Source organism: Balaenoptera musculus, chromosome 3, assembly GCF_009873245.2.
Source record: "Balaenoptera musculus isolate JJ_BM4_2016_0621 chromosome 3, mBalMus1.pri.v3, whole genome shotgun sequence".
NCBI lineage: Eukaryota > Metazoa > Chordata > Mammalia > Artiodactyla > Balaenopteridae > Balaenoptera > Balaenoptera musculus.
The window spans coordinates 25875061-25896149 of NC_045787.1; the positions used below are offsets into that span (position 1 = coordinate 25875061).

The 21089-nt window shown below is 39.4% G+C and overlaps 1 protein-coding gene across 2 annotated transcripts in view; it reads left to right on the top strand.

Annotated features, from left to right (window-relative positions):
- Positions 1 to 21089, top strand: part of NPR3 (natriuretic peptide receptor 3) — a 65070-nt gene that overhangs the window by 7349 nt on the left and 36632 nt on the right. For both annotated transcript variants that reach the window (XM_036848710.1, XM_036848709.1), the window contains exons 2-3: positions 3189 to 3311; positions 17032 to 17198. In XM_036848710.1, coding sequence (XP_036704605.1) covers positions 3189 to 3311; positions 17032 to 17198 — 290 coding nt within the window. The remainder of the gene's footprint in view (positions 1 to 3188; positions 3312 to 17031; positions 17199 to 21089) is intronic.

Below are 21089 nucleotides of genomic sequence, written 5' to 3' on the forward strand. Positions count from 1 at the left end.
TTCTAGAAGTTTAACAATTTGACCAAAAAAGTTAGTACTTATATATTTAAATATATATTTAATATACTTAATATATTTAAATATTTATATATTTAAATATACTTAAGTATAGCAGAAATTATTTTAATTGACCTCCACTTAAGCAGCTTGCAGGATTAGCTGATGCTCTCCTTTTCTCTATAAACTTTATTGGCTGTTGGTGAACGCTGGTAGCTGGTATACTTCTCCCATGTTTGCCAGCACATTTCTCATAAATCTGTTTATATCAGTTGTACTTTTTATTATAAGTATGCAATTTAATTAGTTATTATGTAAACTGATGAAACATGAGTAAGAAGAGAAAGCTGTTTCAGTGAAAACTATTTTAAACCTTCCAAAAGATTGTATAGAGGCATGTTGCTAAAAATACTTGCTGTTGAATTAGGCATGAATGAAAAAGCCATAAGAGATTAGGGAACATTCTAGAAGGACTCTGCATTCTGACTGCTCAGCCAGTGTCTTTAAGTGCTTGCTCCAACTTAAACTGGGCGATAATGTGCACTAGGGGTTAGTTTTGTGGAAGAAAAACAACACCTGGCCCATGAAGATGGGAGTTAGGATTTCCTTTTGAGAGTTGGACCACATTGTCCACACAAAACAGATGAGATCTACAATAATTCCAGTCTGCTCAGATAGGCCCAGTGCTGCTCTGGGTCACTCTTTTGGTCCAAGCAGGTACTGACATTTAAAGAAAGAATGTGTCTATCACAAGGGGTTGGTCTTAAGGGTGATGGGAAGAGAGAGAAAGAGAAGGGCCAGGGCTGTAAAAATAGAAAAGAAGTGACAGAGAGGCCAGTGTTGGGCACAGCCCACCCAGGTCTTGGGGAAGCCTGTGCTCCAGCCTGAGGACACAGCCTGTTCAGGCCTGGGCCAGGTGTAGCTCTTAGACGGATGCTTTGGGTTATCAAGACCTGACGCCTTTGGATGCTTGAACCCTGCAGCTGATCTCCCTGATTCTGACTTCATCCTCACTAACATCCTTCTGCTTATAATTTGGCTCCTCAATTAGCACTCCCAGGTCTCTGTCGGCACAAACATGTTTGTGACCATTTTGGTCCCCATTGAAATTAATCTTCACTTCGGATTATCTAAAAATATCTGAGTTAGGTTGTCGGGACTCTGCTCCCCCAAGCAATGACTCTACTCTTTATGTGCTGACAGAGTCAGGTTCTGTGTCTTAAGGTTTAGAGCCAGACTCTGGACTATGGTCAAGTGATCAAAAAATGACGAGTTCTGCCAGCGGAGAGTCAGCCGGAGCCTCCTGGCCCTGCCTGGCGACGCCCACCCTGGGAAGCCACACTCTTCAAACTTGTCCAGCCTTAGCCCAGGCTGTTCGTGAGACACCTTGGCTCTTTTGTCATTTAAAGGACTAGAATCAAATCGGAGCTAAAACAAGTGTCTAGGTCATAGTGAGTAATGAGGAGTTTCTTCAAAAGCTTCCTTACTGAGACATCTTGAAATTTGACTATGTATCCCAAATATATAGCTATATTTCCAGGCACAAACAACACCTATTCCCACAGTTATAAATCTTTCGGAGTTTTGTATTGTTTTAAAAACTTGTTCTGCAGACTTTCAGCCTGTCCTCTGAGCCCTTTTGTCGTAAGAAATGTCAGAGTCATGATCTAACATTCTGAATTAACCTGTGCAGTAAACGAAATGTCAACAAGCGCCTGGCCCTTCCTGCAGGCTGCCAAGGAGGCTTTGGCACAGCCCGAAGTTTGTTCTGCATCTTTCAGCACCCATGCTTTTACAAAGAACATACACAACCTGCAGGGCTGGCACGCATGGTGATAATGTGGTCATGGCACCCAGGCTTCTCCTCTCCTCCATGTGTGCAGAAAAGCACAGCGGGCACTGTCTCGGGGGCCAGGGGCCATCAACAATGATCAAAATAACTGGATGAAGGCCAGGTCCCCACTTCCCTCTAGTCCGTTGCAGCTCTTACGTGGCAGGCAACAATATTCTGCAGCTGCTTAAAGCCTCTCAGCTCTGACAGTGTGGTTGTGAATTGAGAGCACATGGGGAGGGACCTGGAATCTTGGTAACTATTTCCTATATCTGTTGAGACAGCTTGAGAAAAAGGGTTCTACATTCAGACTGCAGAAAGCCTGTAGCACTCGCTGCATCCTCTGATTTGCCAAATGAAAGCTTTCTCAGGAAAATGTGTGTACTATGCTAGTAAAAGCATAAAAAGCAGTTGACAAGCCTCACTATCTTATATTGGGCAAATCTGGGAATTTATTTGAAGTATTTTTTAAAAAAAATTCATTTTGAAACAATTGTGTATGTTTGGAAAAGATGTAAGAACGTATAAAGCACCTCCGTATAGCCTTCACCCAGATTTTCACCAATGGTTAGCATTCTGCTGCTATGCTTTGTCATTCTAATCTCTCCCTTCCCTCCCTTGCCCCTCCAAATATATACACATGTACATATACATGCACAAATATTACTATCTTTTTATTAACCATTTGAGAGTAAATACAGCTACCATGCTCTTTTACCCCTGAAAACTGAAGTGTGTTTCCTAAGAACAAGGACATTCAGTCATATAACCACAGTAGAATTATGAAAAGCAAGAACTTTAACACAAACACAATACTATTACCCAATTTACAGACCTTATTCAAATTTCTCCAGTTGTCTCAATAATGCCCTTTATAGAAAAACTTTTATTATTATTTTTCTAAGGTCCAGGATCCAATCCAGGACCACACACTGCAGTCAGCTTTCTGTTTCTCTAAGTCTCTTTTAGTCTAGAACATTTCCTCAGGCCATCTTTGTTTTGCATGAAAGTGACCCTTTTGAAGGGCGCAGGTCCACTATTCTATACACTGTCCCCCAAGCTGGGTTTGCAGCGGCTTCCTTCTGATTAGATTCAGGTCGCCCACTGTGAGGTTTGGGGCCCGGGGTGTGTTACACCAGGGGACTCCTGAATCTGCTCCCATGGTGGGTGATGTTGACGTCCATCACTTGGTGATGGTGGCGATGGATAGCTTTCTCCACTGTCAAGCTGTTATTCTGCCCTTTGTAATTCATGAATAATTTGTGAGGATTCTTTAGGACTTTAGCCGTGCCCTGTTCCTCGTCAGATGCTGTCCTCCGTGCAGGGGCGTTTCACGCGTCTGTTTGTTCCTCCCCCGCAGTGGTGATCATGTGTGCAAGCAGCGACACCATCCGCGGCATCATGCTGGCGGCGCACAGGCACGGGATGACCAGCGGAGACTACGCCTTCTTCAACATCGAGCTCTTCAACAGTTCTTCCTACGGTAACTCTGCCTCCGCTTTCCCCTCCCGCTGCCAGGGTGTCCAAAAGGGATTGTGAGACAGGGCCAATAACTTGAGTCATCTCAGTGGATTTGATTTCCATAGATAGGGTTTTAGAAATTTGTGATTCTGAACACTCCCACTTCTCATAAGTTCTCAAGCTTTTCTTCTCTGAGAACTCAGAGCAAAAAGTTACCACCACCTGTGATGCCAAGGAACTTGGGGAGAACATAGCTCACTCCAGCGCCCCAAAGGATCATAAATCCAGGCCCTGAGGACCCCTCCCCAGTGCATTTCCAACTTTGGGTTGCCACCATGATGGACTGCTGGAATAATTTTAGAGAGATTTGGGCAGAATTTTTAGTAGCATGGAATAGACTCGAACACATCAACATAATAGAATAGAACATGTCAAAGTGTGTCACACATAGCATATGTATGGTTTCATACAACTTTTATTTTAGTAATATGATTACATGTTTGTGTGTATATATTTATGCATGTTACACATGTATTTGTAATGGGCCACAATGTGAAATAAATAAAATAACCATTACTGTAAATTGAGGTAAAAAATTTTGAAAGTTGCTGCTCCCAGCCCCTCCTCCTTCCAGATTACTGTCTCTTAGCTTCTCTTATAAAAAGTTGGGAAGCCACTAACAGTTACAATTGAAAGTATTTAACTCCTTAAAATGGATCTGGGGAAGTTCCCAGGGTTCCTGTGATGGTGGGTGTTCAAGGAAGTCATCAAGATCGCAGGCATAAAACATTTTTCCCAAATGTGGTTAGGGCTCTCTCTGAAGTAAACAGTGTAGGGCTATGGAACATTTTCTCCAGTACTGCACATTGGCAGTTACAGGGGAACTGTAAGCGTGTGTATCACGAACATCATGTTCATGCTGAGCTCCACTTCTCAGTTATTGTGGTCGAGATATAGTTAGATGGGATCTAAACCTTAAAGCATATGCCTCAGTTTCCTGCCCTGATAAGCTCCTGGCTTACTTAAGCAGTAGATCATTGTGCATAAACGTAATGAATCACACTTCTCACGGGAATAAAGCAAAGTTGTTGAAGCAAAAGTAACCTCTGCTTCCTGTAGCGAATAAAATTGAAGATTTGAGGCTTGCAGGATAAACACCCAGTTTTCCTCTGCTTGCTCCCATCACTGTCTTTCCCCCTATCTTTACACAAGCAGAGTGGCAGTTTTGCTTCTTGACCCAAGATCAGAATGTAATTACATCATTGGTTACGGTATTGAATTCATTGAGATAGTGGTAGAGACTGGCGAAAAATGAAAAAAATTTATTCTGAGTTTTGCAAGTTGGCTACTGCAAGCATAGCATTTTGAGGCAATGCATGTGAATGCATATTATAAGTGAGCAAGTACAAATTAGGTACTGGAATTCCTTTCATCCACGGATAAGCTTGCATTACTTTTCCCTGCTCATTACAATACACAAGTATTATAGAAAATTTGAGAAACATAGAAAAGCATAGGGAAGAAAATAAGTTACTGAAACTCTGCCATGCAGATAAAGGTACATTGATAATATTTAGATGTCCATCTTGTCTATTTTATTACAAATTATATATTTATGAAAAAAATTTCAATAAAATGATCATACTATCTATAGTATGAATACATAGTATTTTATAATGCTGATATGCCATCTTTCTGAATCAGTCTTTTGTTTTTTAATATTTATGTTGTTTCCAGCTTTTTGCTATAAGAGCAATGCTATATTGAGTTGCCTTGCCATGTGCATTCATGTGTGCACATACATACACACATATGTATGTGTGTGTAATCTGTAAGACAAGCTTCTAGAAGTAGAATATCTGGGTCAAATGTTATATGCATTTAAATTTTGATAGATATTGCCAAAGTTGTCCTCTAAAGAGGTTTGCCAATTTACATTTTTGCAACAGTGTATGAGATATTTTGTTTTCCTGCATCTCTGTCAACCCTGTATCATCTAACTTTTAAATTATTTTATTTATTTGAATTTCTTTTTATGTCCATAAGCAAAGTTCTGCAGTTTTCTTTTTTTGAATTCTGCACCATTCTTGCTGAGTTCATTCTTAGACATTTTATGTTTTTTGGTTGTTATTATGTTCATGATCTTTTCCTATTACATTTTGTAACTGTAGTTGTTATATAGAAAACAAGAATTCCACATATTAAATCCTCTGTTCTAATAGATTTTTAAAAATCACTTTCAAATAATAACAATAGTTATTCCTCCATTTTGATAGTTGAATGTTATATTTATCTTTCTTTTCTTACTGCATTGGCAGTAGCCTCTAGAATAATATTATATAACAATGGTGATACTTAATTTCTAATATCTTGTCAGAAGTAGATGTTAAAATATTCTTTAGTTTATTAAGTGTGGTTTTAAAAATTGGAAGTGAGTGATGAGTGTTATCAAATACATTTTATCTGTACTTTTAATAAATTTCCTAATATTGAGCCATTATAGTATTCTTGGAATTAAGCATAGTTTGTCATGATTTTTTTAGATGTATTGCTGATTTTAAGTTTTTAGTGTTTTATTTACGATTTTTGAATCTATACTCATGAGATTGGACAGTTTTCTTGCCTTTAGGTGGTATTGTCAGATTTTAATATCAGGTTAATAGTAGCTTTATAAAATTAATTGGGACACTTTCCATTGTTTTTATGCTCTAGAGCAGTTTATATACCATAAGAATATTCCTTGAAATATGGAAACAATTCAACTCTCTATCTGGACCTAACTTCTTTTCAGAGGTAATTTTTGGAAAATTAAAAAAACAAATCTATTTTGAAATAATTTTAGATGTACAGAGAACTTTAAAAAAAAAATAGAGTTCGTGTATACCTTTTACCCAGATTCCTCTAATGTTAACAATTTAAATGCGCATAGTACAATTATCAAAATAAGAAAATTAACATTGGTACAATACTACTAACTAAACTACAGGCTTTATTTGAAATTTACCACCTTTCCTCCTAATGCTCTTTTTCTGTTCCAGGATCCAATCCATTTAGTTGTGTGTCTTCTTAATCTTCTCCAGTCTGTGACAGTTCTTCAACCTTTCCTTGTTATTTATGACCTGACACTTTGGATAAGTCTGTTATTTTGTAGAATGTCTCTCAATTTGGATTTATCTGGTGTTTTCAAATGATAAGTTGAGTTTACACATTTTTGTCAAGAATACTACAAAAGTGGTGCTGTGTCCTTCTCAATGCAAAATATGAGTGCATAAGAAGTCATGTATATGTATATGTATATACATATGTATATGACTTATTATTGGCTTTATGTATATATGACTTATTGTTGGTGATTTTTGGGACAACTTTTTAAAACTTATTTTTCCATTAGTTCAGTTTTTCTGATTCTTGAAAACTGAATTGCATGGAGTTATACAACGTGCTCTGATACAATCTACCAAGTATCCTTGGTTTTTCTTTTTTTTAATTTTTAAAAATTTATTTATTTTATTTTATTTTTTAAAACTTTTTACTTTATATTGGAGTATAGTTGATTAACAATGTTGTGATAATTTCAGGTATACAGCAAAGTGATTCAGTTATACATATACATGTGCCTATTCTTTTTCAAATTCTTTTCCCATTTAGGTTGTTACATAGTATTGAGCAGAGTTCCCTGTGCTATACAGTAGGTCCTTGTTGGTTATACATTTTACTTTTTATTTTTTTATTTTTTTGGTTATACATTTTAAATATAGCGGTGTGTGCATGTCAATCCCAAACTCGCTAACTATCCCTTCCCCCCACCCTTTCTTTCTGGTAACCATAAGTTCGTTCTCTGAGTCTGTGAGTCTGTTTCTGTTTTGTAAATAAGTTCATTTGTATCATTTCTTTTTAGATTCTGCATATAAGCGATATCATATTTTATTTCTCTTTCTCTGTCTGACTTACTTCACTCAGTTTGACAATCTCTAGGTCCATCCATGTTTCCACAAATGGTATTATTTCATCCTTTTTAATGAATGAGTAATATGCCATTGTATATATGTGCCATATCTTCTTTATCCATTCCTCTGTCGATGGACATTTAGGTTGCTTCCATGTCTTGGCTATTGTAAACAGTGCTGCAATGAACACTGGGGTGCATGTATCCTTTCAGACCATGTTTTTCTCTGTATATATGCCCAGGAGTGGGATAGAGGGATCATATGGTAGTCCTATTTTTAGTTTTTTAAGGGACCTCCATACTGTTCTCCACAGTGGCTGTACCAATTTACATTCCCACCAACGGTGTGGGAGGGTTCCCTTCTCTTCACACCCTCTCCAGCATTTATTGTTTGTAGATTTTTTGATGATAGCTGTTTTGACTGGTGTGAGGTGATATCTCACTGTAGTTTTGATTTGCATTTCTCTAATAATTAGTGATGTTGAACATCTTTTCATGTGCCTCTTGGCAATCTGTATGTCTTCTTTGGAGAAATGTCTATTTAGGTCTTCTGCCCATGTTTTGATTGGGTTGTTTGTTTTGATGATATTAAGCCGCTTGAGCTGTTTGTAAATTTTGGAGACTAATCCGTTGTTGGTCACATCATTTGCAAATATTTTCTCCCAATCTGTGGGTTGTCTTTTTGTTTTATTTATGGTTTCCTTTGCTGTGCAAAAGCTTTTGAGTTAAATTAGGTCCCATTTGTTTATTTTTGTTTTTATTTCCATGACTCTGGGAGACAGATCAAAAAAGATCTTGCTGAAGTTTATGTCAGAGAGTGTTCTGCCTATGTTTTCTCTAAGAGTTTTATAGTGTTCAGTCTTACATTTAGGTCTTTAATCCATTTTGAGCTTATTTTTGTGTATGTTGTTAAAGAGTGTTCTAATTTCATTTTTTTTACATGTAGCTGTCCAGTTTTCCCAGCACCATTTATTAAAGAGACTGTCTTTCCCCCTTTGTATAGTCTTGACTCCTTTGTTGTAGATTAATTGACCATAGGAGTATGGGTTTATTTCTGGGCTTTCTATCCTATGCCATTGATCTATATTTCTATTTTTGTGCCAGTACCATACTGTTTTTAAAAAAAATTTATTTATTTTTGGCTGCATTTGGTCTTTGTTGCTGTGCATGGGCTTTCTCTAGTTGCGGTGAGTGGGGGCTACTCTTCGTTGCAGTGTGCAGGTTTCTGATCACGGTGGCTTCTTTTGTTGTGGAGCATGGGCTCTAGGCTCACGGGCTCAGTAGTTGTGACTTGCAGGCTGTAGAGCACAGGCTCAGTAGTTGTGGCACACGGGCTTAGTTGCTCCACGGTATGTGAGATCTTCCTGGACCAGGGCTCAAACCTGTGTCCCCTGTATTGGCAGGCGGATTCTTAACCACTGCGCCACCAGGGAAGCCCAGTACCATGCTGTTTTGATGACTATAACTTTGTAATATAGTCTGAAGTCAGGAAGCCTGATTCCTCCAGCTCCGTTTTCTTTCTCAAGATTGCTTTAGCTATTCAGGGTCTTTTGTGTCTCCATAAACATTTTAAGATTTTTTTGTTCTAGTCCTGTGAAAAATGCCATTGGTAATTCGATAGGGATTGCATTGAATCTGCAGATTCCCTTGGGTAGTATCGTCATTTTGACTGTATGGATTCTTCCAATCCAAGAACATGGTATATCTTTCCATCTGTTTGTGTCTTCTTTGATTTCTTTCATCAACATCTTTTTTTTTTTTTAAGATTAGTTATAGCCTATCTTATTTATTTATTTTATTTTTGGCTGTGTTGGGTCTTCGTTTCTGTGCGAGGGCTTTCTCTAGTTGCGGCAAGCGGGGGCCATTCTTCATCGCGATGCGCGGGCCTCTCACTATCGTGGCTTCTCTTGTTGCGGAGCACAGGCTCCAGACTTGCAGGCTCAGTAGTTGTGGCTCATGGGCCCAGCCGCTCCGTGGCATGTGGGATCCTCCCAGACCAGGGCTCGAACCTGTGTCCCCCGCACTGGCAGGCAGACTCTCAACCACTGCGCCACCAGGGAAGCCCTCATCAGCATCTTATAGTTTTCAGAGTACAGGTCTTTTGTCTCCTTAGGTAGGTTTATTCCTAAGTATTTTATTCTTTTTGATGTGATGGTAAGTGGGATTGTTTCTTCAATTTCTCTTTCGGATCTTTTGTTGTTAGTGTATAGGAATGCAACAGATTTCTGTGTACTACTTAACTTTGTAACCTGCAACTTTACCAAATTCATTGATGAGCTCTAGTAGTTTTCTGGTACCATCTTTGGGATTTTCTATGTATAGTATCATGTCATCTGCAAACAGTGACAGTTTAACTTTTCTTTTCCAATTTGTATTCCTTTTATTTCTTTTTCTTCTCTGATTGCCATAGCTAGGACTTCCAAAATTATGTTGAATAAAAGTAGTGAGAGTGGACATCCTTGTCTTGTTCCTGATCTTAGAGGAAATGCTTTCAGCTTTTCTCCATTGAGTATGATATTAGCTGTAGGTTTGTCATATATGGCCTTTATTATGTTGAGATGTATTCCCTCTGTGCCCGCTTTCTATAGAGTTTTTATCATAAATGGGGCTGGATTTTGTCAAAAGCTTTTTCTGCATCTATTGCGATGATCATATGGTTTTTATTCTTCAATTTGTTGATGTGGTGTATCACACTGATTGATTTGTGGATTTTGAAAAATCCTTGCATCCCTGGGATAAATCCCACTTGATCATGGTATATGATCCTTTTAATGTATTGTTGGATTCAGATTGCTAGTATTTTGTTGAGGATTTTTGCATCTATGTTCATCAGTGATATTGGCCTGTAATTTTCTTTTTTTGGTGACATCTTTGTCTGGTTTTGGTATCAGGGTGATGGTGAGCTCATAGAATGAGTTTAGGAGTTTTCCTTCCTCTGCAATTTTTGGGAACAGTTTCAGAAGGATAAGTATTAGCTCTTTTCTAAATGTTTGATAGAATTCGCCTGTGAAGCCATCAGGTCCTGGGCTTTTGTTTGTTGGGAGTTTTTAAATAACAGTTTCAATTTCAGTGCTTGTGACTGGTCTGGTCATATTTCTGTTCTTCCTGGTTCAGTCTTGGGAGATTGTACCTTTCTTAGAATTTGTCCATTTCTTCCATGTTGTCCATTTTATTGGCATACAGTTGCTTATAGTAGTGTCTCATGATCCTTTGTATTTCTGTGGTGTGAGGGTTTTTCTGATTATATCCCCTTTCTTTTCCCTTTTACTGCCTGGTTGCTTAGGCTTTGCTCTCGGCTGTCAGCCTGCCTGAGAGTCTGTGCCATGTACTAGCTCTTGGCAAATTGACATAACCCTGCCCTTCCCCTGCAAGTCTCAGTTTCTTCTAATGATAATAATAGTACTTATCTCATTGCATCAGGATGAGTAATAAATGAGGTGGTGTATATGAGAGACACAGAAAACTTCTTGGAACATGATGAGTGTTTAGTAAATGTTCACTATATTTACTACTAATTTTAGTTTACTTTGACCATTACATATAGTACTTTAAAAATGATAAGTTAAGTTTGTACGTTTTCTTGTGGTGCAGTTTTATAGCTTGATTTAGGCCATACATTTTTTTGTTACCAAATAAGTCAACTTTTATCTAGTACATCCTAAGGACCTGGGTGCATTAGGAATTATATCTGCCTGCAAATAACCAAGACTTCCAGCTATAGTAATTTAAACAAATGTAGAGGTTTATTCTCTCAACTGTAAGAAGTGCAGAGGTGGGCAGTCCGGGGCAGAATGATGGTTCCATAATGTCATCAGGGATCCAAGCGTCTTCTTGTTTTCTGCTCCCTCAATCCTAGTGAATGGCATCCATCCTCAAGATCATAAGATAATGGCTAGGATTCCAGGGATTGTGTCTTAATTCTAGGCAAGACAGAAGGGGAAAGATGAGAGGCAAAAAGAGATCCTTTTCAGTTGACTCAGTTCTGTTTGAAGGGCTCTCTGGAAACCCCACTCACTAACTTTCGCTTATGTATCATTTGCTACCCGTGGTTGGGAGGGGGGCCAGGAAATGTGTGCTTTTCGCTGGGCTCACTGCTACCTCACATCAATTCAGGAATCTGTTACTAAGGGAGTAACAGAGAGAATGGATGGGAGAATGGATGTAGGGAGGTTTGCCGCAGACCCTGAAGCACTTTTCCTCTTCAGAGTAGAAGCAGTAAATAGAATCTTATGGCAGGCACAGTGACCTAGACCAAGGTTCTGGTGTCTGTCGCTCATAAAGGGCTTCCTCTGAGATTTTTATACTCTAAGAATCAGATATATGTTCATGAAAAGTTCTCCAACATCCTCCTCTCCCTGTGCTTCCTCACATCAAAGTCTACACCAGTTCTAGAAAAAGACTCTGTTTTAAATAATACTTGAGATTGGTTTTTTAAGAAAACATATTGATAGCATGTCCATATTTACTGATTATTAGATTGTCTTGGTGAGCACTCAAAAAAATTCTCAGATCTGCCCCAATTATATTGTTACAGGAGTTCTGAATATATTATGAGGGAATTCAAGTGATGGAAAATAAGATTGAAAGGATAGGTTTTAAAAAAATCCAGAGTGAAGATGATATATATTGCGCTGCAGAGTTTTGAATAGCACCTGTTGGCATTTTCATTCACTGGCATTATGTTCTTTGGATGTAAGTTAGGTGGAAATCATTTGCGCAATCTTGTCTGGGACTGTAAGGTTATTGTAGAGCTTTCCTGACTTCCTGAGAACACAGAGGCACTCATTAAGGTGAGGATGGGAGTATTCCAGGGCTGGTAATACACATAAATTACTTGACTCACTAAAAGTAGAAAAATGGCAGAAAAACTGGGGAAGGATTGGATTTATATTTTGCTATTAAAGTGATATATTCATGTTATAGTCAGTTTAGGGTAATGAGAAAAGAAAAGGAATTCTCACACAATCTTTCACCTGTAACAGTTGTTAAACCACGTTTAGACACTTCTTCTTCTGATCTTTCTTCCTCTGTTACTTTTATTTTTAACATTTTTGTCCTCCACTGAATTTGAAGTCTTAAATCTTAGAACACACCAAACTTGGATGAGATGAATGAGCAGCAGACACAACACTGGAGTTTGGAGGCTGGCTTGAATTTGAATCCTGCTTCTATTCATTAACCAAGTGACTTCGGGCATGTTAATCTCCTTGAGCCTCAGTTTCCTTATCTGTCAGATGGGTATCATACTGAAATATTCCTCATAGAGCTTTCATTAGGATTAAAGAATGAAATGCTCCAGGCAAAGCCATTCACAATGGCATCGCTCAGTAAGTGGTGCTGTTATCACTGATGGGAGAATCTGGACCAGCCTAGCTCAAGGCAAGCATGTAACTCCTGGGTATTTGGAGAGGTTGGGGTGAGGCAGCGTGGCCAATGCTTTTGTCTCACTTAATTGGCTTCCAGAGGTCAAGAGCCACGTACTCTGCAGCCAGCCCAGGTGTACTCCAGGCATCACTTCTTGGGTGTAGTCTGTGATGTCTCAGCTCGTCATTCAGCGCACATTTACCAAAGGCTTTCTATATGCTGGGTCCTTGGTAAGTACTGAGAGCTACAGGATGACACAGTTGTCCCAGTACCGCCGGCTCTCACCAGCTCCCTGGCCCCAGGATTGCCAAGCACAGGGCTTGGTGCTGAGCAGTTTATTTCCTCTTTCACAAATATTCTGTACCCTTCTCACTCTAAATGCAAGCTTGGGGCTCCATGATGTTTAAAACCAAACAAAACAAAGAAAGCAAATTCACTTTCCCTTATTCCTGAAACAACTGCAAGAATCACCTTCTCTGCCCTACTTCTCATTAGCTGACTTCTTTCTCCTCTTCTTAATCCCTTGTTCAGGACCATTGTAAGAGTATGACAACAAGACCCACCACTCCTCTGAGAGTGTTAGGTCACCGCTGACCTTCCCATCACCAAAGCCATCAGCCTTAGTGCAGACCGTGCCTACATGCCTCTAAAGCAGTGCTGTCCGGGGGAACTTTCTATGATGCTGGCTGTGTTCTACTCTGTGTTGCCCAGGATGGGAGCCACTGGCCACATGTGACTATTGCACATTTAAAATGTGACCAGTGCGAGTGAGAAACTGAAATTTTAATTTTATTTAATCTTGAGTAATTGAAATGTAAGTAGTCACACATGGCGCTAGCGGCTGCTATAGTAGAGCTATATACAGCTCTAGTCCTTGCCATATTGTTTCCGTCCATTTCTTTCTGGAAACCCTGTTTTTCTTAGCTTTGGTGGCACAGCATTCTTCGGGCTTTCTCTTAGCTCTTCTGTCTCCTCTTAGTCCTTTGCCCACTAAAAACAGCGTCCCCAAAGTGTGTGCTCACCCTCTGCCCTCTTCTTCCGGGTACGAAGTATAAGACATATGGACGTGACACCCAGCACTCTCTCTAGCCCTCCCTCCTCTTGCTGGCTTCAGACCCCTCTTTCCAACCCCAGCCTGGTGCTGCCACTTGGGTGTTCTGTAGTCAGTCACCTTGGATTGACTATGACCCTAACTGAAATCACTGTCATTTCCGTGTCCACCTAACCCCTCCTCCTCCCTCTGGCTCTGCTATTTCTTCTGACAACCATTTGCTTTTCCTCTCTGGCATCACTGGTGACGCGCGTCCCTCTCGGCTGTCGTTCACTCCCTCACTCTTGTAGAGTCTTCAGATTCCTCTCGCACAGCCCTCTGCATTCATTCTCAAGGGCCCTCCCTCTTTTTATGATTATAAAAGCAGTAAATATACTGCTGAAAATTTGCTAAAGTCAGAAAAACAAATAAAAAAAGAAAAGAAAAGAAAAGATGCCTGTAATTCTAACCACCCAGAGAACCATGTTCAATTTTTTGGGGGTGTGACTTCCCACATATAACCTCTGGTAACCCCTTGCCTGGATTACTGTGGCTGTGAACCCTCAGTGTCTCCCCAGCCTAATCCATTGCTATTTCCCAAGGCATGAGTCTGATCATGTCATTCTTCTGTTCCGCTCGTAAATCTCCAGAGGCACCCAGTGTCTGCTGAATTAAACTTGTCCCCACTGATGGGGCATCATGCCAAGCCGACCTCTGCTTTTCCTAGGGTTCAGTGGCCCCGAGAGGTTACTGACACGGTACAATAAGAGACAAACACAAAGCAGGAAGTCATAGTATTGGTTATGGTTGTGACTAGATACCTATTTAGTTTGGCTTACATTTACTAAGCACTTTTGTTTCCATTCTTCTTTCTCTCTTTTTTTAAAAATTTTTGTTGTTTTTTATTTTCTGGCCATGCCACGTGGCAGTGTGGGATCTTAGTTCCCCGACCAGGGATCAAACCCATGCCCCCTGACCACTGGACCACCAGGGAAGTCCCTTCATTCTTTTTTCTAGAAAACAAAACTCCAAGATCATTACCTTTTATAGATTGTGGTAGACAGATTTATTGTACTGTATTTCACTTCTTTCAAAATGAAAAAAAAGAGTTTTTTCCATATTAGTAACTAAGATAGTTGCCGTTTCCAGTTCTATGTGTACTTTCTAATTACACAGCATAATACCCTATAGGGTTATTTCCTTTCTTGTGCCCGGAGGGGACTCTTACCCAAAGCTGAGAAACTCTGATCCTCTTTGCCTAAGAAACACCATTCCTGCTGATTCTTGATACCTCGGGTCAGTTAAAAAAGAATCAATACATATGGATTGCAAACCTAGAAGAAATGGGTTCTTTCATGGGTTGAAGATGGACATTCTTAGAATTTGGGGTCTTGCTGGCTAATGGATTTGGCCCCTTGACAAAAGGCCACGTTGTCCATGACTTGAGCACCCGGAGGGGTTGGCCCTGGCCGATGACAGTGCCACACAGCTCACTTGCCCTCTGAGCAAGCACCGGCATAGCTGTGGCCTCACTGGTGTTTGGGAGGTTTCATAGTGGAGGAGGAGGAGGAGGAGGACTTCATCAAGTTTTGTTCAGTGGCTTGAAATTTAATCTTGTGCTCATTGCGAATGGATCTAGCCCTTAATGAATTCTGTCCTTGGCTCTGTCTTATTTATCTTTTAACAGCTCCCTGGCACATACTAAGCAATTAATAAATGGCTGCTATTATTAGGATTATGATTAAACAGATGCCTCCACAAGCAAAAATTCTTTGTCTCTGCCTTTTCTCATGCTCCAGACAGAGGTTCCCAGCTGCCCACTGGATGTCATACACATTTGCACCTCTGCCCGTGCCGCAGATTCTGCCAAGCATGCTTTTCCATCCTCTTCTCCTCTTATGAAAATCCTATTCACACATTTAGGGCCAAGCTGATGCCTCTTCCTGGCATGAAACTTCCCTCTTTGGAGCTGGTTACCTCTTCCTCTCTATTCTGCGTGGTTTCCATGTACCACCCCCCGCCCCGCATAGTAAGCTAACTGCTACCCTGTAATGACTTCAGGTGTTTACATGCCCATCTCTAAATCCCTCTCTTGAAGGTGGTGGAGACTGTTCAAAACATTTATGATGCCCACTGTTCCAGCTGTCACAGAAACTTGCACGTAGTTCAGTTAATCCATGTTTGTCTGATTTAAGCTATGATAGAAATTCCAAAACCACCAGCTCTTAACTGAACTTTTTCTGTAAGAGTAGAGCAAGGGCCACGGAGCCCTGGCTACACATTCCAGAAGCATCCTCTCTGTTTAGCCGCTGGGCTCTGGGCATCTGGGCTCAGGGCAAACAAATGACTGTGATGTTGGACTCTGGCTGGTTGAATTCCTTGTGGTATTTTCAGAGATCTCAAGGAATCATAATGATAATTCACAGAATTATTATTATTATGGTCAAAAGTTAGAGGTCCATATTTCCTTTTGGGGTCCTGCAAGCCACATGTTTTCTCAAAAATGAAATAATAAAGAGAAGAGGAATGATTCTTATCCATGTAATTTGCCTTTGCTTTTGTGAAAGGGAGAGCCGTGAAGCAGCGGGGTACCCAGCTTCTGAGTGCCTCAGTTTCCTCATCTGTAAAATAGGATAATTGTACCCACAGTCATGGGATCTTGTGAGGATTAAATGAGTTTATAAATATAAAGTGTTCAATAACTAGGCTTTTATTATTATTATAATATATATATATACTCAATAAATGTTAGCAATTTTTACTTTATTACTATTGATGCACAGATCGACTTGTCCAATAAATAAACTTTTTGATGTTGCCAGCACTAGAGAGATAGAAATACTCAAGTTCACCTAAGCTACTTTTCAGTCTGAAGAGATTCGAGAAACATTTCAAGAAATATCAGTAATCTCAAACCTTTTTCTTTTAGCACCAACTTTATAATACTTGTGTAAATGTGTTGTCGTACGTAGCCATCCCTGCCTTCCACATCTATGTAGCGTCGGGTTTACTGTAGCACAGTAACATCTTGGTTGACCTCCACAGTTGATTAAAAAATATTAAAAACTAAGTGTGAATGGAAAGGAATAGACCTACTGCTTACTCCTGCAGTGCTGCAATTCTTGGTGGCTGAAAATTACAGTTACAGGGTTATTATAAGGCAATTAACCGAACAGTGCTTTTCTTTCTGCCTCACATTTCAAAGGAACACGTGTCCAAAGGGCCTTCTTCTCCTTTGAGGATCTTGACATTGTCACTTTCTATCCAAGTGCAACACTGTGACAATACCTCCTGCCCCAGCCACCAAAAGAAACATGTAGAGACACATCGCAGTTGAAAAGGGAGAATGGCCCCTTTATGGTGACTGGCTTGGAATTACAAATATTTTTACTTCTCCCGTAGGAGATGGCTCGTGGAAGAGAGGAGACAAACACGACTTTGAAGCTAAGCAAGCGTACTCATCCCTCCAAACAATCACTCTACTGAGGACAGTGAAACCTGAGTTTGAGAAGTTTTCCATGGAGGTGAAAAGTTCTGTTGAGAAGCAAGGGCTCAGTGAGGAGGATTACGTAAGTAATTGATTATGAGCCTAGACCTTCAGCATCCTGAAAACAGTCTTCGAATTAAATCAGGTGTGATAAAGCATCCTGTTCTGAACCATTCCTAGGTTCACGTCTGAATGTCACTGTTGCTTCCTGTGTGTGTGTTCTTTTTTTTCTGGCCAGCTCTCCTCCCTCCTCCCCACCAGGCGCCCATCACCCCACGCTTCACTTACACTTTGCCAGCTGCTGAAGGAAGGGAAATTGCTTTCTGTGGGTACTTGTGGTCATGCTGAGCAGAGATCTGGAGACTTCCATCACCTATTCTGCTAGGAGCGTGTTGGGGGAGAAGACGGATGAAGGATTGCCAAAGTTTTGCATGCCTGATTTTTCCAGAGCTTGGTGGAGGAAGGTATTTTGGATTCTAGAAGGCTCCTTCGTTTGGCAATCTGTCTTAGCTTCGTGGCCGGTCTGCTTCTCTCCTTTGTGGCCGTGTTGTCGCCTCCTTCTGCTGCAGGCTGTTCCCTACTGAAGGATTCCAGAGCGTCGCACACCATTAGTGCGGTTGTTACTCATGCATCTTCCAAGAGTGGACAGGAGTCAGGAGCTCAGGCCAGGCTCAGTATTAAGTAGAGGGACATCTAACTGTGTGATCTGGGGCAGAGTCCTCTGTCTCCCTCATTCAGATGAGGATGGGAGGATTACAGATAATCTAGCTGAAGTCTTCGGCACTGTCTGGTCAAAAAGTTGGAACTCAATGAATGGTGCCTCTTTTGTACTATTGTTATAAGATCATACCTGTCTTTATAGGAATTTGCTAATAAACGACATACAGAGGGTCTTATAAACATGTATTAATGTCTTAATTGCGATTTATATATTATACACATATCATTTAAAATACCTTTTGACTTTCTAAATTAACACTGTCTTCTAGATATGTAATGTGAGCCACAAATGTAATTAAAAAGTTTTTAGTAGCCACATTAGAAAAAGTTAAAAAAAAACAGGTGAAATTAATTTTAATAATACATTTTATTTCACTTAAATAGAAAAAAATCATTTCAACATTTTATCAATGTAAAATTATGACTGAGATTGTATATTTTTTTTCTTGTATGAAGTCTTTGAAATCTAGTGTGTATTTTACCCTTACAGAGTATCTTAATTCAGTTCAAGTGCTCAGTAGCGATACATGACCAGTGGCTGCCATGTTGGACAGGGTGTTCTTAATTATGAAAGAAGTAGAGCCCAAGTTTACAGAAACCTATGATAGTATTGTCATCTTCCGAATCTTTTGCCTCAGGAATGTGAAAGGACACAAAGGACATTGTAGTTCTCTTCAGTAGTTCTGCCAGAGGTGGCTTGTGTCAATATTGAAAACATACAAGTCTTTTACCTATGCCACTGTATGTTATTTTACTTTACTAGGTTCATATTAATTTTCTGGTTTAAAAACTCAAAAATGGTGTCATTTTGTCTAACCTCTTTCCTAAGGTTGTTGAAGTTCAAGTATTCCAGTATAGGTTGTCCAACATGATGATACTTAGTGGGCAAAAGTTGGCATTCCATTGCACTATCAGGTACATCTTCTTGGTCATTAGTTATACTGTGTTCAGAATATTAAATCTTATTTTAATGGTAGTCTAGGCAAAATCTCCCTGGAAGGGGTACCTACTACAAAGATCCATAATACATTCCAAACCAAATACTGCTGCTTTAGAGATTATTTGTAGTTGTAGATTACAATATCGCTTCCCTCTGATGGTGGGATCATTAAAACGGATTTTATAAATAAAAATGATAATGTAAAGTAGAAATTGGAGCTCCTCATAATGACTTATTCTGTCTTTCATAGTTATGTGTGTTTTAGCTGTGCTCTTTTGAGTGCCACTGCAGCTGTTTATCAGGTTAGTTTAGACAGGTGGTTGTGGTGAGTATCGTGGAAGAAGGAGATATGGGGCCTCGCAGAGGCTAGAGCTTGATCTCCTGCAGCGGGAGATGCTGGAGCGGAGTAACAAGACTTGGTGGTCTTCATCCTAAGCCTCAGTTCTTTCCTCGTTCTTGCTGCTTCTCTTGTTTGTACTAATAGGTTGTCTCATCTACTTAGAATTTCCGTTAGTGACACCCATCGTGAGCTCTTCAGTCCTCGTTACTGGATCTCAAATCCAGCAACTTTGGTGGACTGTATTCTAAATTTTTACCATGCATTTTCTAAACAACCACAAGACCTGTGAATAGTAACAATTTTGTTTCTTTTCAGTTCTTCTTTTAAGTATGCTTAATTAAGAGATATTTAATTACATTGTCTATTAAATTAAGTATAATTAATTAAATTAAAACTTTTAATGCTACTGGCTAGGATCCCAATACAGTATTGAATATAAGTAGTGGTAGTGGGCGTCCTTGCCTTGTTCTGAACTTTAAAGTGAAGAGCATATAAAAGATTTCATATCTGTTCATATCACCATTTAAGTGTGATGTTTACTGTGGGGTTTTGGGGAAAGAGTCTGTATTAGATTGTGGAAGTTCTCTTTTATTTGTTTTTATTTGTTGGTGAAGTTCTGTTCTGGCAAAATGATACCCTTTATTAGGATAACTGAAACAAAAATAGCACAGAAAACATAAAGATTCACATAATGTAGATTAGGAAAGGATCTGGACACAGGTTTTTTTTAAATTGAAGTATAGTTGATTTACAATGTTGTGTTAATTTCTGCTGTACAGCAAAGTGATTCAGTTACACACATATATATATATACTTTTTCATGTTCTTTTCCATTATGGTTTATCACAGGACATTGAATATAGTTCCCTGTGCTATACAGTAGGACCTTGTTTATCCATCCCATATATACTAGTTTGCATCTGCTAACCCCAAACTCCCACTCCATTCCTCCCCCACCCACCTCCTCCTTGGCAACCACATTTCTGTTCTCTATGTCAGGATACAGCTTTTGATTGTAAGCATTGTAAACTATATGATATCCTTGACCCCATGTCGTGTATGCTAGTATCACAGTTACCAGATTAGCATGTGGTTGGCGTCTTTGGAAAGCTTGGGATCTTCTCAAGATGCAAAAATTTGGAGCTTAAAAAATTTTATAAGGTTATACTGAAACATTAGAAGGATGGAATGGCAATGGTGTTTTTAAATAAAATTATTATTATATATTTTAAACTTACTAAATTTTGTTATTAATGTTACTTTGTTTCTCCCTCCTCCCTTCTTCTCTCTCTCCTTCTCTCTTTCTCCCTACCTTCATCTCCAACTCTTTCCTTCTCTTTTTTTAAAGTGACTTTTTAACTGAGATGAGTGCAAATTTACATGCAGTTTTAAGATGCAATATGGAGACATTCCTCATATATAGTGCCTAGTTTTCCCCAGTGGTAACACTTTGGAAAACTATATGTAAGATCACAACCAGGATATTGACACTGATACAATGCACTAATTTTACTCACGTTTCCTCAATTTGGTTTGTACTTATGTGTGTATGTGCATGTGTGTGGGTATTCAGTTCTGTGGAATTTTATCACCTGTGTAGGTTGGGGTGTTTGAATATTATCAAATGTGTTTTCTACATCTATTGAAATAATCAGATATTTTTCTTTATTCTGTTATAATGTGGTGAGTTGCATTACCAGGGTTTTCCCCCTGAACCCCAGTTTTATTGAGATATAACTGACATATAACATTGTATAAGTGTAAGTACAACATAAAGATTTTTTTTTTTTTAATTTAATTTATTAATTTATTTATTTTTGGCTGCACTGGGTCTTTGTTGCTGCGTGCGGGCTTTCTCTAGTTGCGGCGAGCGGGCTACTCTTCGTTGCGGTGTTCCGGCTTCTCATTGCAGTGGCTTGTCTTGTTGTGGAGCACGGGCTCTAGGCACCCGGGCTTCAGTAGTTGTGGCACAT